Genomic DNA, 18083 nt, shown 5'->3' with positions numbered 1-18083 from the left:
ATCACTCCAATGAGCATGCTGCCCCAACCTGAGGTGAGACCCCACCATGTGGTTCACTGACCACCACCCCCCTCCGTCCCCCGCCCCCAGCTGCACCCTCTACATTCTACTTTCGGATTATCTGACCCAGCTGCCACACCATGCCGCTACCTGAGGGTAGAACAGGAGCAGGACACCCCCTTGTCAACGCTCCAAGGGAACTTGCGGATGTCCACAGTGGTGTGCCTACTCCAAGCCTTGCGACTGTTCACTCCTGTTACCCTGGCACACTGCCAAGTCTGATTCCGAGCTGGGCACTTCCCACACAATCACGCTGCAGTGTGCTGTAGAAATATAGGTACAGCATTTCTTCAGTACCCGACTCTTGGTTCTGGGTATTACTGTTGGAGATACCAAGGTATGGCATCTCTCTGTTCTTTCTCTCAACCAAGGTACTATCAGCACTGTCAAAATAGCAGACAGAATGTTATCATCTGAACCCGTGAATATTTGGCAGCCGCGCTTTCAGCTGGCTGGACCCTAAACTCTGGAATTTCCTTCCTCTGTGCCTCTCTCTCTCTTCCTCCGCAATATTTATCACTCAGTCAACATACTGAAATACAGATCATTTGGCTTCATAAACAGAGGCATGGAATGCAAAGACAGGGAAGCTAAGCCTTATAAGTCACAGCAATCGAGGGTTCAGCAAGGGTGTGAAGATTTATCGAAATGTTTCCAAGGAGAAGGGGTGTTTGTTCCAAGGTTAGGTCAGAGAAACTGGGGTTTTCCTCCTTGGACCAGTTGCAGTCGAGATTACAGCTCAACAGAGAGAGACTGTTCCCAGTGACCCATTTACAAGGCCCAGGAGACATGGTTCATTGAAGAAGAAATGCTCGGGGATGCAAGGAAGAACTCTTCTTCGTGTTATTATTGCTGTGTAGAGGTTTTACAGCACGTGGCAAAGCCGCTGATTGAACAGCTATGCAAGAATCCCTCTGGTCCCACCAACCAATATCTCTACCCTGCAAATCCCCACCCACCTACTCCCCCACCGTCACACCTCCCAAAACCCCGCAGCCCACCCTCCTCATGCTCCACACCCCCCCAACCTCACCCTCCACACCGCCACCCACCTACTCACCCTCCGCATACCTGACCCTCCCACCCTCCACCGTCCCACACTTCCCTCATCCCACACCCCTGCCTCTTGACAACCCTCCGTCATTTTAAGTGAACTCCAGTCCATGAAATTCCAGTCCATGGAGGAATTTAAAATAGGGGGATATGTGGGAGGAAGGGTTTAGATAGTCTTAAGCGAGGTTTAAAGGGCGGCACAACATGGTGGGCCGAAGGGCCTGTATTGTGCTGTACTGTTCTATGGTAAATGCCCTTGGCAGCTCAGCTGCAATCTGACCCACCTCAGTGACGGTTTTTGTCTGACAAGAGTGTGGAACATAAATGATCTTCAAAAGTAAAGCAAGACTTGCTTTGGTCAAGCCTTTCGCGTTGTGAATGCAGCACCCTAGAAGTATATTTGTTGTTGTAATGTAAGAAACCAAGCAGTTAATTTGCGCACAGAAAGCTCCCACAAACAGCAAAGGGATAATGGTATTGGAATTGGTTTATTATTATCACATGTACCAAGATACAGTAAAGAGCTTTTGAAAAGACTGATCATTCCATATATAAGTACATCGAGGTAGTAAAAAGAAAAATACAGAGTATAGTGTTACAGTTACAGAGAAAGTACAGTGCAGGTAGACAGATAAAGCGCAAGGGCCACGATGAGGTAGATTGGGAGATCAAGTGTCCATCTTCTATCGTACCAGAGGTCCGTTCAAAAGTCTGATAACAGCGGGATAGAAACTGTCCTTGAGCCTGGTGGTACGTGTTCTCAAGCTTTTGTATCTTCTGCCCGATGGGAGGGGGGAGAAGAGAGAAGGTCCGGGGTGGGTGGGGTCTTTGATTACACTGGCTGCTTTCCCGAGGCAGCGGGAAGTGTGGACAGAGTCTGTGGAGGGGAGGCTGGTGTGATCGGAGCATTTGTCTTCAGTGAGATTGGCTGAGGATTTTGAGGGGTGTCGTGTCTCCGGCACTCGTTTGAAACAGTGGATCTTTTACATCCAGTGAGATCGCTGGGGTCCAAGTCTAATGTGAGAAACAGCATTGAAGACAATGTGGCAGTCCTTGAGTCCCATACTGGAGCCTCATCTGCAATGGGTGATGAGGTGTCTAGGTCTTGAACCCAGAACCACCTTGGTTCTGGAGCAAGAATGCTAACCAGTGATGCACAGCTCCCGCTGCAAGAGGTGAAGAGGGAACAGTTTGCACAGAGGCTAAAGTTACTCCATCGCTCAACATACCTGCTGACTTGCCTTCAATTAATTAATAATTGTACCTGTGATTCTGTCGTTTCCTGTCCTGACTTATCCAAAACTCCCCCTTCAAAAACAATCAATGTCAAGGGTGAGATATTTGATCAAATTGAGCCTTTAAGGAAACAGGTTGGGACTCTACTCATTGGAGTTCAGAAGAGTGAGGGACAATCTTGTTGAAACAAGATTCACTGGGGGCTAGACAAGATAAATGCTGAGCGGATGTTTCCCTCATGGGGGAGCCCAGAGCTAGTGGGAATGGTTTCAGAGTTAGGGGATGTCCATTTTGGTCTGAGACAAGGAAGAATTTCTTCTCTGAGAGAGTCAGGAGTCTGATTCCTTGCCGCAGAGACGTGTGGGACAGAGTCCTTGGGTGTATTTAAATCTCTGATCAGTAGGGGTTCTGCGGAAAGGACAGGAAAGTGGGCTTGAGGAATGTTGGATCACCATGATCCCATTGATCAGGCTCGAGGTGCTGAGTGGCCGAATCCTGCCCTACCTCGTATGGCCTCCCGATCTAATGGAGATGGATCCCTGCCATTGCTCTGGGAGTATTGGTGTTCATCCGAGGATATCTCCACCTTACGGAATCAGCTCTGGGAAGAATCATCATTCTGGGCATTCAATAGCAGAAGTTTAACAGACCAGATGAAGTGCTTTAGACGTAGTGATGTTTCCACGTTTGGGTCAAGCTCAGAATTAGTCATAAAACAGACTCTCTGACCTCAGAGTCAAATGAATTGTCACAATCTGTCGGCTTAAGATAATGGTGCCTAAACTTTGACTTTACTTTGATCTTTGCGAGCATGTGGACTTGGGGCAGAGCTTTCAACTTCCACCTTATCTCAGGCACCAAGGTCATTGCCACAACCTTATGACCCAAACCTCCCTTCTGATAGGGAACAGGCAGTGTTCAAAGACTTTAAGGCTTTGTTGTTGGTGGGGGGGGAGGGGATGAGGGTCTGAGTGGGTGTGGGGTTGGGGGAGGGGGACAGTTGACAGGATTTATATCAGGGCGGCAAATGGTGCAGCAGTTAGTGCTGCTTCTGCACAGCTCCAGTGACCCGGGTTCGATCCCGACCTCCTGTGTCTGTGTGTGGAATTTGCACGTTCTCCCTGTGACCGCGTGGGTTTCCCCCCAGGTGCTCCGGTTTCCTCCCACATCCCAAAGGTATGCGGGTCGGTGGGTCAATTGGCCGCTGTAAATGTGCGTGGGCGAGTGGGAGAACCTAGAGGGAGTTGATGGGAATGTGGGAAAGAGTAGGTTGCAGGAAAATAAGTGGGGAGATGGGATTGCTCTGAGGACTGGCATAGACTCGATGGGCCAAATGGCCTCCTTCTATGTATGATAAGGAAATACGATTTACCTAATAATAATCGAATTTGCTTTAGTAGGGGAATTAAGGGTTATGAGGAAAAGGCAGGTAGGTGGATCTGAGTCCACGGCCAGATCAGCCATGATATTACTGAATGGCGGAGCAGGCTCGGCGGGCCAGATGGTCTCCTCCTGCTCCTGTTTCTTATGTTCTTATGTTCTTGTGTTTTGCCAGCAGCCCTATGCCCCAACAGCCCAGCAGATGGCTCCGCCCAGTCCCAGCACCAACAGCAGCAGTAACAGTAGCAGTGTCGGAGGGGAACAACTGAGTAAAACCAACCTGTACATTCGTGGGCTCCACCCTGGCACGACTGACCAGGACCTCGTCATGCTCTGCCAACCGTAAGTACTCTGGCTGCTTTAAACCATCGTACAGCACTGGGGATGTACCTCTCTCGAGGCAAGGAGAATGGTTGTCATTGTTGAATCAGTGATGAGACTGAATGTATCCTCCCCAATGAAATTGCAAGTTGAAGTTCTCATCTACTCCTGATGATTCAGATTTCTGAACGGTCCATGAACCCACGAACACTACCCCATTGTTCCTTTTTATTTGCACTATTTATTTATGTTGTAATCTATAGTTTTTTATGTCTTTGCACCGTACTGCTGCCACAAAACAACACATTTCACCTCATATAAGTCAGTGATAATAAACCTGATTCTGATTGGCCACTTACCTCTTTTATAGTTATCATTATAGAGTGTACTCTCTCTAAAGCAGTTGAGTTTCCAATCCAGAATGAGAAAAGCTGTCGTAATGTTAAGGGTGTTTTAAGACCAACGCTCTCAAGGACACTACATAGACAGGGAAGTTTTGAGATGCTGTTGAGCTGATGGTTGTTGCTGCTAATTTTAGAGGGTTTTTTTTCCTTGTGCCTGGCTGTGCAGTGCTACAGGGGCATAATAATGTGCTTTATATAGCATTAATGCCAAAAATCGTGCCAAGCTGTATCACAGATAAAACAACTGGCTCAGACATTGAGCCAAAGGCCTGCTTTGTACCTGTAATGTGCTGGAGTGGCAGAGGGTCAGTCGGTCGGGTTCCTGACCCTGAGTCAGAAAGTGCTTGGTTCAAATCACGTCAAGTCGAGTTTCTTGTCATGTGCACAAGTGCGGTGAGGTACAGGTACAGTGGAAAACCTGCAGCAGCATCACAGGCACGTTGGTGCAGACAACACATGGTACATAAATTATACAAGATAGTGAAGAGAGAGAGAAAAAAACTGTGCAAAAACAAGACCTTAGTGCAAAAATAAACTACAATCAGAGACCAGTCCATGGCAGTGCAAGAGGTGGTCCGTAGTGTTCCATTGCTGAGGTGGGGTTAGGGTTGGGCAGGTTGGTTCAAGAACCGAATGGTTGAAGGGAAGTAGCTGTTCCTGAACCTGGTGGTGTGGGACTTCAGGCTTCTGTACCTCCTGCCCAACAGTAGCTGTGAGAAGATGGCATGGCCCGGATGGTGGGGATTCTTGATGATAGATGCCGCCTTCTTGAGGCAGCGCCTCCTGTAGATGCTGTCAGTGGTGGGGAGGACTGTGCCCGTGATGGACCAGGCTAAGTGCCAACACAGAAGTTCTCAATAGTGATCCAGAAGAGAGCGTCGAAGGTGCAGGCTTCTAGATACTGTATAATGTTTAGCTGCAGCTCTCTCACAGGTGAATGCCATAAACCCCTTGGTGCTATGTTGAAATGCAGGGGAGTTACCCCTGACATCCCAGACAACATTTATCCCTTCAAGCAAATGTCAGCCACGGGAGGGGGGGTTGCCATCGTGGGTGATTCCCAGTACCCATCTCTGGTGTCCCAGGTAGACAGGGAGGTGAAGAAGGCATTTGGCACACTGGCCTTCTTCAGTCAGGGCACTGAGTACAGGAGTTGGGACGTCACGTTGCAGTTGTACAAAATGTTGGTGAGGCTGCACTTGGAGTACTGCGTACAGTTTTGGTCGCCCTGTTACAGGAAAGATGCCATTAAGCTGGAGAGAGTGCAGAGGAGGTTTACGAGGATGTTACCAGGACTTGAGGGACTGAGTTATGGAGAGAGGTTGAGCAGGTTGGGACTTTATTCATCAGAGTGTAGGAGAATGAGGGGTGATCTTATAGAGGTGTATAAAATCATGAGGGGCATAGATAGCGTGAATGCACACAGTCTTTTACCCAGGGAAAGGGAATCAAAAACTAGAGGGCACAGGTTTAAGGTGAGAGGGGGAAGATTTAAAAGGGACCTGAGGGGCAACTTCTTCACCCAGAGGGTGGTGAGTATATGGAACGAGCTGCCAGAGGAAGTGGTTGAGGCAGGTACATTAACAACATTTAAAAGCTATTTGGACAGGTCCATGGATAGGAAAGGTTCGGAGGGATGTATTGGTATTGGTTTATTATTGTCACTTGTACCGAGGTACAGTGAAAAACTTGTCTTGCATACCGATCGTACAGGTCAATTCATTACACAGTGCAGACATTGAATCAGTACAGAGTGCATTGAGGTAGATAGGCCACATGCGGGCAAATGGGACGAGCTTAGATGGGAATCTTGGTCGGCATGGAGCAGTTGGGCTGAAGGGCCTGTTTCCGTGCTGTATGACTCTATGACTTCTCTAAGCCAGGGTTGGGGGTGGAGGCAGATACGATCGAGGCATTTCAGAGGCTTGTAGATAGGCACATGAATGTGCAGAGAATGGAGGGATATGGAGCTTGTGTAGGAAGAAGAGATTAGTTAGGCGTTTCATTATAAGTTTAATTAGTTGGGCACAACATGGTGGGTTGAAGGGCCTGTTCCTGTGCTAAGTTTGGAGATTCTACGGCCAATTTCCGCTCACTCGGCAGCAAGTGAAGATGGGTTTGAGGATGAGTTCATATAGTCAGAGCAATCATGACCGAGAGCACATCGGGGACCTGACTACCTCCCCAGCTTGGGTTAGATTTAAACTCCGGGTCCTTCACTGATAGAACAACATTCAAAGAAATTGCAAGGTCTCGGACCTTCATTTGTGAATTCACTGGCCTGACTTGCAGGCCTTTGGATCTTGATGAGGAACTGAGTGAAGTAAGTTAATTAACATTATTAAATAGCTGTGGGTATTATAGTTCATTTCTTTACACAATTAAACCCTATGTACTTTCCACATTAAATTGGTGGCAGTTCAGTAAGAAAAAAATTGAATATGTCAAAGCGGTTCCTGTTGACTTATTTGGGTTAATTGATATTTTCAACCATGGGATTTACATTAAGGACAGACAGAGGTAAGAAGACACAGAGTAAGAAGTGAGGATGAAGAGCAGAAGGGAAAAAGTACCCCGTTTTGGGCACCATTTTATGTGTCAGCTGGAACAGACGCACCCATCTGGTCACCCGTGGCAACAGGCAAGCTGGTGAGACCAACCACACTGACCCACCAAGGTTCTGGCCTCACTTATCACAAATGACGCACCTTGCTGCCTGATGCAGCGAGGTAGCACATTTCCCCACACTACCATCGGAAGAGTCCCACAGCTCTGTTTCGATCCGGTTTCCATTTTAACCGGGAAAGATTCCGGATCTGTGTGAACTGTGGGTCGACGCTTCCCTCGTCACCTGCTGTGGCCACAAGCCAACTTCGTTTCTGCTACAATATCAGCCCCTTTAATTATCTCGAACACTCCAATTAATTCACCTCTTAAGCATCTCTGCTCAAGGGAATGTAGGCCAAGTCGATGCAACCCAGCAGACTTAACTCTTTCAGCCCGATATCGTTCCATCTGAACGGAGCTCACAAGGTGATAGAGTCATAGAGGGATACAGCACAGAAACAAGCCCTTCAGCCCACCGAGTCTGTGCCGACCATCAACCAGCCATTTACACCGATCCTACACTAATCCCATTTTATTCCCCCCACATTCCCATCCACTCCCCGCAGGTTCTACCCCTCACCCACACACCAGGGACAATTTACAGCGGCCAATTAACCCACCAACCTGCACGTCGTTGGGATATGGGAAGAAACTGGAGCACGCAGGGGGAAACCCACGCGGTCACAGGGTGAACTTGCAAACTCCACATACAGACAGCGCCCGAGGTCAGAATTCAACTTGTAAGTGGAAAAGGTGCTGCATTCGAACCCAGTGGTTTTGCCTTGCTTTCAGCCTGTGGCCACAGGCAAGTTAGCTCTTCCAAGCCCAATGTCACTGGCCCAAATGTAGCCTTCCAATAGATGCTGCTGGTCCCCAGAACTCAATGGAGCAACCAGGTAGGGGCTCCAGTAATGGAAGGGTCCAAAGCCTTTGCAGGCAGAGAACATCTGCAGACTGGTTTCCTTGTGGGTTGCTTCAGCAAAATGTACCACTTAGTTTGATTTCAGTAACTCTGCACCCCCAAACCTCTGCACGCTTTCCCATCCAGAGTTTTGTCTTCACAATCAAGCAACTATTGAGACAAAGCGTGATATACTGGCAACCAGGGTCTATTAGGCAACAGAGTGACTTAATTGAGGAGATTAAGATGATTGAGAAGTAAAATACTACAGATACTGGAAATTTGGGATAAAAACTGGAATTGCTCAGCAGGTCAGCCAGCATCCATGGAGGAATTGGAACTTGAATCAGTTTATTATTGTCACATGTACTGAGATACAGTGGAAAAACTTTATTTTGCATGCCATTCATACATATCATTTCACAACATCGAGGTAGTACAAGGGAAAAGCAATAACAGAATGCAGAATACAGTGTTACAGTTACAGAGAAAGTGCAGTGCAGGCAGACAATAAGGTGCAAGGGCCACAATGAGGTAGATTGGGAGATCGAGAGTTCATCTTTATCGTACAAGAGGTCCGTTCAAGAGTCTGATAACAGCAGATAGAAGCTGTCCTTGAGCCCGATGGTACGTGCTCTCAAGCTTTTGTATCTTCTGTCCGACGAGAGGAGAGAAGAGAGAATGTCTGGGGTAGGAGGGGTCCTTGATTATGTTGGCTGCTTTCCCAAGGCAGCGAGAAGTGTACACAGGGTCCATGGAGGGGAGGCTGGTTTTCACGATGGACTAGGCTGTGTCCACAGGGAGAAAGCACATTAAGATTTCACGTTGATAAAACAAGATAAGATAAGACATTTATTTATTAGTCACATGTACATCGAAACACACAGTGAAATATGTCTTTTTGTGTTGCTAAGAATGTGCTGGAGGCAGCCCGCAAGTGTCGCCACGCTTCCAGCACCAATATAGCATGCCCACAACTCCTAACCTGTACGTCTTCAGAATGTGGCAGGAAACCAGAGCACCTGGAGGAAACCCACGCAGACACAGGGAGAACGTACAAACTCCTTACAGACAGCAGCAGGAATTGAACCCAGGTCGCTGGCGCTGTAATAGCGTTACGCTATCCGCTACACTACCGTGCTGCCACGTTATGACCACGTTATGAGCTCCAACACCAGTACATTAGACCATATCCCAAGTCCATAGCTCGCTAAAAGTGTCCACCCAAGTAGATAGAGTGGTAGAGTTACCTTTTCAAATGAGGTTAACAAAATATAAAGCCATTTATGGTGCATGCATGTAATGCAAGTGAGAGACTGATCAGTTCCAGTTAAAAATATTCAACTTCAGCTTTACTTGGAGATCCATTTATAGTAATGATGTACATGTGTCAATGGGTCTCTTAGGGGATGCAGATGAAATAGATTTGATGCTTTCTGCAGAGCCACATCACCATATATATAATCTTTTTTTAATTCTGTGAGTCGCTCTGTATTTTGTTCATTGATAACAATTGTGATTTGTGTTGGTAGCCTGGTACTGTTGCTGTAGATATGTGGGAATTGTCTGCTGTTGTATTGTGTGGTTAGTTAGGTTTTCTCAAATCTCAATTTCCTGTTGATGTCTGAACTTGAACAGGATGGCTTACTTTGTTCAGAGTTTCAGAGGGCAGGTACGGTAGTGTAGCGGTTAGCATGACGCTATTACAGTGCCAGCGACCCGGGTTCAATTCCGGCCACTGTCTGTAAGGAGCTTGTACATTCTCCCCGTGTCTGCGTGGGTTTCCTCTGGGTGCTCCGGTTTCCTCCCACATTCCAAAGACTGACGGATTAGGAAGTTGTGGGCATGCTATGTTGGCGCCGGAAGTGTAGCGACACTTGCGGGCTGCCCCCAGAACTCTCTGCGCAAAAGATGCCTTTCACTGTGTGTTTCAATGTACATGTGACTAATAAAGATATCTTATCTTATCTTTAGAAGGTGTATGGCATGCTTGCCTTCATCGCTACGGTCACAGAGTATAAGAGTGAGGAAGTCATGTTGCAATTATTTAAAACTTTGGTCAGGCCGCACTTGGAGTGTTGTGTGAAATTCTGATCGCCCCATGACAGGAAGGATGTGGAGTCTTGGGAGAGGGTGCAGAAGAGGTTCACCAGGATGCTGCCTGGATTAGAGGGTATTAACTGTAAGGGGAGGCTGGGCAAACTTGGGTTGTTTTCTTTGAAGTGTTGGAGGCTGAGGGGAGACCTGATAGAGGTTTATAATGAGAGGCATAGATAGAGTAGACAGCTGGTATCTGTTTCCCAGGGTAGAAGTGTCAAGTACTGGAGGGCATGCATTTAAGGTGAGAGGGGGAAAGTTTAAAGGAGATGTATGGGGCAAGTTTTTACACAGAGAGCGGTGGGTGCCTGGAGCAGGCTGCCAGGGGTGGGGGTGGAGGCAGATACGATAGAGGTGTTTAAGAGGCTGTTAGATAGACACATGAATGTGCAGGGAGTGGAGGGATATAGACCATGTGCAGGCAGAAGAGATTTACTGTAATCTGCCATCATGTTCAGAACAGACATGGTGGGCTGTACCGTTCTACGTTCTATTGGAAGGAGTGGAGCTGAATCACTGCTTCACCTGGAGAAGAGTTTGGGGACCTGGATGGTGGGAAGGGAAGAGGTAAAAGAGGAGATGTTTCACCTGCTGTGCTTGGGAAAGTGCCGTGTGAAGGGGACTGGGGTGTTGGTGGAGATGAAAGAGCAGACCAGGGGGAAATGGTCCTTCTGGAATACTGAAGGGGGAGGGGAAGGTGTGTCCGGTGGTGAATGACGCCAGAAATGGCGCAAGTTCTGGAAGATGGTCCGTTGAATGCGGTGGGTGCTGGAGTGGAAGGTGAGAGGAAGGGAGGGGAGGGGAGGGGCGAGGGGCGAGAGCAGAAGTGCAGGAAATGGAACAGACTTGGCCGAGAGCCTTGTCAACAGCGATGGAGGGGAAGCCAAGGGTAAGGAAAAGGAAGCACTGGTGTGGAAAGTGACATCATCAGGGCCCATACAATGGAAGTGGAGAAACTGGGAGGACTGAACGGAGCCCTTACAGGAAGCGAGATGGGAGGAGGTATTGTCGACAGCGGCTGAGGGAGCCTGTGAGCTTGCAGTGGATGTTGGTTGCTAGCCTCTCCCCCGTGATGGGGATGGAGATGTCAAGAGAGGGAAGTCAGGCGTGGACTGTGTGGAAGCGAGAGCAGGGTGGAGATTGGCAGAAAAAGTAACAACAACTTGAGTTCAGGAAGCAGCACTAATAAAGCCACAGGAAAAAAAAGGGTGAGGGGTCGTTAGTAGGATTGAAACAAGACTTGTTCCACGTGTCCCACAAAGAGACGGGCATAATTTGGGCCCATGCGACTTCCCAAAGCTGCGCTGTTGATTTGGAGAAAGCGAATCAAGTCGAAGGAGAAGTGGTCTGAAGTAAGAGCAAGGTCAGGCAGGTGTAGGTGGCAGAGGGTGTCTCACGGATGTAAATGGGAAGGGACTGGATTGGGGGAAGGGGGGGGGCAGAAGAGGGAAGGATGGACTCAAGGTAGAAATGTTTGGTGGGGCAAAACTCAGTGGGTCTGCCTGGACAATCCTGCTTGTGAATCCTGGGCAGGAGATAGAAGGGATTGAGTGGGGCTGAGAGCCAACAAGGCTGGAATCTGTAGGAGGAAGATCTCCTGAGGAAACAAGAGTCTGTGATTGTCTGCGATATGATGGCCCGGTATTCAGCAATAGTCATTGGTCCAGGTGGAGGTATGGGGAAGTGCCTGAGGGCTGACGGGCATTCCCAAACCTGTGACCTCATCCACCATACACCAAGGGGGGCGGGCTGAGGGGGAACACTCCTTGCCAAAGGAATATTCACAGGCAAAGGTGCCTTAACCACAGCGGGCTTAGAGTTCTCTGGGACAGGGATGCAGGGTGATGAAGATGGCCCTTCTCATGATGGCTGTTTGTTCAGGATCGGAGAGGGGAAGATCCAAAGTGACAGTGAAAACGCAAGGGGTAGACTGGAAAAGAGATGGGGTCCAGAGGCGAGTGAGGGGGGAAGAAGGATCTGGATGACTATTGGCATTCAACAGCCGCAGACATCTACAAGCCTTGATGTCCGAACTGCAGACTGGGATAGCTTCGAGGTAGAGTGAGCCAGTGATGTTGTAGGTCAAGAGCGAGTGGACACAACTTCACATGGATGTGACAGGATGTGACTATAACAATGGCTCAAAAAACGCTAACAGAGACGCAAGAAATTCTGCAGATGCTGGAGTCTGGAGCAATACACAAAAAGTGCTGGAGGAACTCAGCAGGTCAGGCAGCACCTATTGGAGGGAAATAAACAGTCGACGCTTCGGGTTGAGACCCTTCATCAGGACTGGAAAGGAAGAGGGCAGAAGCCAGAATAAGAAGGTGGCGGGAGGGGGAGGAGCACACGCAGGCAGGGGAGAGGTGAGTCCAGGTGAGGGGGGAAGGTAGGTGGGTTGGGGAGGGGAGAAGATGTAATAAGCTGAGAGGTGATAGGTAGAAGAGGCCGAGGGCTGAAGAAGGAGGAATCCGGTTGGAGAGGGCAGTGGACCATGGAATAAAGGATGGGGGAGGGGAGGAGAGGAGATGGGCAGGTCATCAAGGCAGGGGAAGGGAGCCACAGGAATAAGGGAAGACAAAGGAGTGGGGGGGGGGGGGGGAGAAAAAGAAGGGGTGGGGTTACTGGAAGTTAGAGAAATGGATGTTGAGGCCGTCAGGTTGAGGCTCCCAAGGCAGAATATGAGGTGTTGTTCCTCCAACCTGCGCCTGGCCTCAACGTGGCAGTAGAGGAGGCCGTGGACAGACAAGTCAGTATGGGCGTGGGATGTGGAATTGAAATGGGTGGCCACCAGGAGGTCCTGGCTGTTGCGGCGGACGGAGCGAAGGTGCTCGACGAAGCGGTCACCCAATCTGCATCGGGTCTCACCGACGTACAGGAGGCCGCACCGGGAGGACCGGATGCAATAAATGACACCCTCGAACTCACAGGTGTTGCTTTGAGAAACGCTAAGTAGCCTGAGTGTGCCTGTGGTCACAGGTGCATCCGAGACGTGAAGGGTAGAGTTACCGTTGGAATCCACGTAGAGCTAGAGATGTTTGCTGAATGTATGAGCTAGGAAGAAGAGGCATGAGCTATAAGGAGAAGTTGGACAGACTTGGGTTGTTCTCTCTGGAGCGTCAGAGGCTGAGGGGAGACCTGATAGAAGTTTATAAAACTATAAGATAGGGTAGAAAGTCAAAATCTTTTTCCCAGGGTAGATATATCAAGTACTAGAGGGCATGCATTTAAGGTGAGAGGGGGAAAGTCTAAAGGAGATGTGCAGGAGTTTGTTTACACAGAGAGCGGTGGGTGCCTGGAACGGGCTGCCAGGGGTGGTGGTGGAGGCAGATACGATAGAGGCAGTTAAAAGGCTTTTAGACAGACACATGAATGTGCAGAGAATGGCAGGATATGGATCATGTGCAGGCAGAAGAGATTGAGTTTAATTTGGCATCGTATTCGGCACAGACACAGAGATGTGGAAGAGATTGAGTTTAATTTGGCATCGTATTCGGCACAGACACAGAGATGTGGAAGTTGAGGTCAAAACCTCAACAAAGACTAGAAGGAAAGCAGAAACCATTGAGGGTGAACAAGGTGGAAGGGAACTTTAAGACAATCATAGGACTTGACAGGGTAGATAACAAGAAATGAGAGTTGGTATACACCATTCCATCTGATCCATCATTTAATAAGATGCATGGTTGATCTGAACTTGGCCTCAGCTCCACTTTCCTACCTTGGTACCCATAACTCCTCGATGCACCAAAAATCCTTCCAGCTTGACAAAGATATTTGGTATTGGTATTGGTTTATTATTGTCACTTGTACCAAGGTACAGTGAAAAACTTGTCTTACAAACCGATCGTACAGGTCAATTCATCACACAGTGCAGTTACATTGAGTTAGGACAGAGTGCATTGATGTAGTACAGGTAAAAATAATAATAGTACAGAGTAAAGTGTCACAGCTACAGAGAAAGTGCAGTGCAATAAGGTGCAAGGTCACAACAAGGTAGAACGTGAGGTCAGAGTCCATCTCATTGTATAAGGGAACCGTTCAATAGTCTTATCACAGTGGGGTAGAAGCTGTCCTTGAGCCTGGTGGTGCGTGCCCTCAGGCTCCTGTATTTTCTACCCGATGGAAGAGGAGAGAAGAGAGAATGACTGCAGCTCCACAGTTCTCTGGGAAAGGGAATTCCAAAAGATTCGACTCCCTCCTCATCTCCATCTCAAGTGGGCGGCCCCTTTATTCTGAGACTGCGCCCCCTCGATCTGCACTCCCCCACAAAGGGAAGCCTCCCCTCAGCAACTCAGATAGAAAGAAGCTATTTCCTCTGATGGAGGGCGGTTGGGTTGAGTTGGGGGGTGGGGGGGGTGGGGGGTTGGTTCGGGAGGCGAGTAGAGACGCTGCCTCACGGCTCCAGAGACCCGGGTTTGATCCCGGCCTCCGGTGCTGTCTGGGTGAAGTTCACACGTTTCCCCCCACATCCCAGAGATGTGCTGGAAGGTGATTTGGCTTACCCCTGGTGTATGTAAGTGGCAAAATAATCGAAGTTGACAGTCATGTGATTGGGAATAAGTATCAGGCCTCCAAGGAAATAAGGAGAGAGGGGAAAGAGACTGATGGGATTGCTCTACTGGGAGTCAGTAAGGATCTGACAGGTTGAATGGCCTCCTATTGGTATTGGTTTATTATTGTCACTTGTGCCGAGGTTACAGTGAAAAAATTTGTCTTACAAACCGATCGTACAGGTCAATTCATTACACAGTGCAGGTACATTGAGTTAGTACAGAGTGCATTGAGGTAGTACAGGTAAAAACAATAACAGTACAGAGTAAAGTGTCACAGCTACAGAGGAAGTGCAGTGCAGGTAGACAATAAGGTGCAAGGTCACAAGGTAGATCGTGAGGTCAGAGTTCATCTCATCGTATAAGGGAACCGTTCAGCAGTCTTATCACAGTGGGATAGAAGCTGTCCTTGAGCCTGGTGGTATGTTGCCCTCAGGCTCCTGTATCTTCTACCTGATGGGAAGAGAGAATGTCCCGGGTGGGTGGGGTCTTTGATTATGCTGGCTGCTTCACCAAGGCAGCGAGAGGTATAGACAGAGTCAGTGGAGGGGAGGCTGGTTTCCGTGATATGCTGGGCTGTGTCCACAACTCTCTGCAGTTTCTTGCGTTCCTGGGCAGAGCAGTTGCCGTACCAAGCCTTGATACATCTGGATAGGATCCTGTATTGTGATAAGTAAGTTAAAAGGCCCAGTGGGGGAATAAAGTGCACAGCGTGGAACAGAAGCCCAGTTTTTTTTTATAAAAAGGGGAATATAAGACCCAGTGGAGGGTTTAAAAGCCCCAGTGGGGATGGGAGGATATAGAAGACCCATTGTGGGGTAAAAGAGACCCAGGATTCAGATTTCCCACCACAGCTCCAGTGTGTCCAGTGAGCTGTTCTTCCAACAAGGATTTAGAACATCCCGGGATTTGTCCTTGAGTTTCTCGATGGCTGGTGCATTAGATGCAGCTTGCTCAGCAGTGCTGCTGTGCATCGGCTGTTGGTTCAGTGATGGAACAGCGAAGAGAGGCTGTTTAACTCCTTCCTTACCCTTCATACGTGGGATGTGCTCACCAGTGCCCAGAACAGCATTTATTACCAATCTGAAAAGAGCAACAAAGATTGCTGGAAATCACCAGCAGGTCAGATGAAAATTCTCGTGAAGGGTCATCAGTCTGAAGCATTCGTTTTGTTTCTCTCCCCACTGTCTGACCCGCTGAGTGTTTCCACCATTCTCGGGTTTTATCTTGGGTTTCCATCATCTGCAGCGTTCGACTTTTCAACACCCACGAGGAGAAACGTTTTCCTTGCATTTACCCGACTAGTCGTCTGAGGATGTTACGCCTCAATAAGAGCGCCTCACATCGGGTCGCTCAGAGGGGGTCTCCTGGTGAGTCTTCTCCTGGGCCTGGCCAAGCTGGCCATCCACGGGTCCCAGCGGCGGGCAGCTGAGGGTTCCGGCCAGTCCGCCTGCCCGCCCGTCTTCCAGACTTACGTCCGCGCACAGGTGTCCTTGGAGAAGGAGCGCGCGGTATCTGCGGGCACCCTGGGTGAATCCCGTGATCGGCGGGCCCCTCAAAGGATTGCGTGTGTCGTGGATGGTGTGAACGAGATTCTCATCTGAAGTAGTGCGTTTTGCAGTCATTTAGTTAGTATCATTTGCTGTGGTTCTGCGTCTGTGCAATTCTTTTTCTTGTTTTAGTTGCTGTAGTTTTTGACACTGTATGTCATTTTGTAGTGCTTTTAGCGAATAAACTTTTGTATATTCACATAAAAAAAAGAGCGCCTCACATTCCCCTAAACCCCTTGTCCCCTGGCCATTCCTCTGTGAATCTGGTGACCCAGTGAGCTCCCCTGAACGCCAGTCACCCTCAAGCCCTCCTCATAGTCTGGAAGCCTCTGTGAAAAGAGAAACAGAGAAAACGCTTCAGGTCAAAGGATCTTCGAGCTGAAACGTTAACCCTGTTTCTCCCTCCACAGATGTTGCCTGACCTGCTGAGTGTTTCCAGCATTTTCTGTTTTTATATCCCCCCACCCTCCTGTCAACATAGAGACTGGGACCGCACTCAGTGCTCCCATTACTTTTTCCCCCTCTCTTGTGTGTTTACCCCCAGCTTCCTACTAAATGCTTCGCTCTCCCTCTCAACCGTTCCCAGGGGGAGCGAACTCTGCATCCTCTGGCGAAGGATTTCTGATTGGATTTGTGTTAGCCATCTGACGTTAATTGTCTGAGAGATTTGCTCAGGCTGTGAGATTGCAGCAGAAGGAATGGCCGATTCCTGAGAGGCTTTTTGCCTGGCGTTAAAGAAACAGGTAACTGTGGAGCGGATCAGAGTGTATCAGTGCCCTCTGCTGGGGGAAGGCAGCGTGGATGAGGTGTACTGGGAAGGTACAGGTGTGCGACGACAACAACAGCAGCCTTTAGCGTCAAGCAAAGTCCCGTGGTGCTTTCTAGCTGGGCCTGGCCTGGCCTGAGCCAATGAGCTGAAGAGGAGCCAGAACACTTGAGGGTTCAGGAGAGCCGAGGGTAAAGGAAGCAACTCGAGAGAGGTCAGGTGGGGTGGGAGATGCTCAAAGTCCAGGACTCAGAGGGGAAAGAGCATTCAGTGAAGGAAGCCAGGCTATGGCGGGATTTATCGAAGCAGGAGCATTTTCAATTGAATGTATTGGGGGGGGGGCCTGCTTCAAGTTCAAGTTCTCAAGGAGCGTTTGATGTCTCTGGGCCTGTACTCGATGGAGTTCAGAAGGATGGGGTGGGGGGGGGGGGGATCTCATTGAAACCTACCGGATACTGAAAGACCTGGATAGAGTGGACATGGAGAGAATGTTTCCATCAGTGAGAGAGTCCAGGATCCAAGGGCACAGCCTCAGAATAAAGGGACGTCCCTTTAGAACTGAGAGGAGGAGGAATTTCTTCAGCCAGAGGGCGGTGAATCTGTGGAATTCGTTGCCACAGAGGGCTGTGGAGGCCAAGTCATTGGGTGTATTTAAGGCAGAGAGTGATAGGTTCTTGATTGGTAAGGGGGTTAAAGGTTATGGGGAGAAGGCTACAGCTGATGAAACTGAATGGGCAGCACAGTAGCACAGCAGGTAGAGGTGCTGCCTCACAGCACCAGTTTAGTTGTCCATTTAGAGCACTTACAGCGGCCAATTAACCCATCGACCCGCACACCTTTGGGATGTGGGAGGAAACCAGAGCACCCGGGGGGTTTTGGGGGGGGGCGGTGGTGCGGTGGGGAACCCATCCGGTCACAGGGAGAACGTGCAAATTCCACACAGACAGTACCGGAGGTCAGGATCGAACCTGTGTCTCTGGAGCTGGGAAGCAGCAGCTCTACCCGCTGTGCTGCCCATTCAGTTTCATCAGCTGTGGCCCTCCCCAACCCTACCTTGCCGTCCCCTCCCTGGTTACTTCTCTCAGGGGAACCAAGGGGAGCTGTTAGTATTTATTTATTCTGTTGTCTAAGTTACGTATAATTTATGTTAATTTG

The 18083-nt window shown here is 49.1% G+C and overlaps 1 protein-coding gene across 3 annotated transcripts in view; it reads left to right on the top strand.

Moving 5' to 3' along the window:
• The window catches only part of LOC127567032 (RNA-binding motif, single-stranded-interacting protein 2-like), a 207426-nt gene that overhangs the window by 86584 nt on the left and 102759 nt on the right, over positions 1-18083 (top strand). For all 3 annotated transcript variants that reach the window (XM_052009662.1, XM_052009664.1, XM_052009661.1), the window contains exon 2: positions 3905-4071. In XM_052009662.1, coding sequence (XP_051865622.1) covers positions 3905-4071 — 167 coding nt within the window. The remainder of the gene's footprint in view (positions 1-3904; positions 4072-18083) is intronic.

Source organism: Pristis pectinata, chromosome X, assembly GCF_009764475.1.
Source record: "Pristis pectinata isolate sPriPec2 chromosome X, sPriPec2.1.pri, whole genome shotgun sequence".
Classification (NCBI taxonomy): Eukaryota; Metazoa; Chordata; class Chondrichthyes; order Rhinopristiformes; family Pristidae; genus Pristis; species Pristis pectinata.
This window is presented reverse-complemented; position numbering and strand designations above follow the sequence as displayed.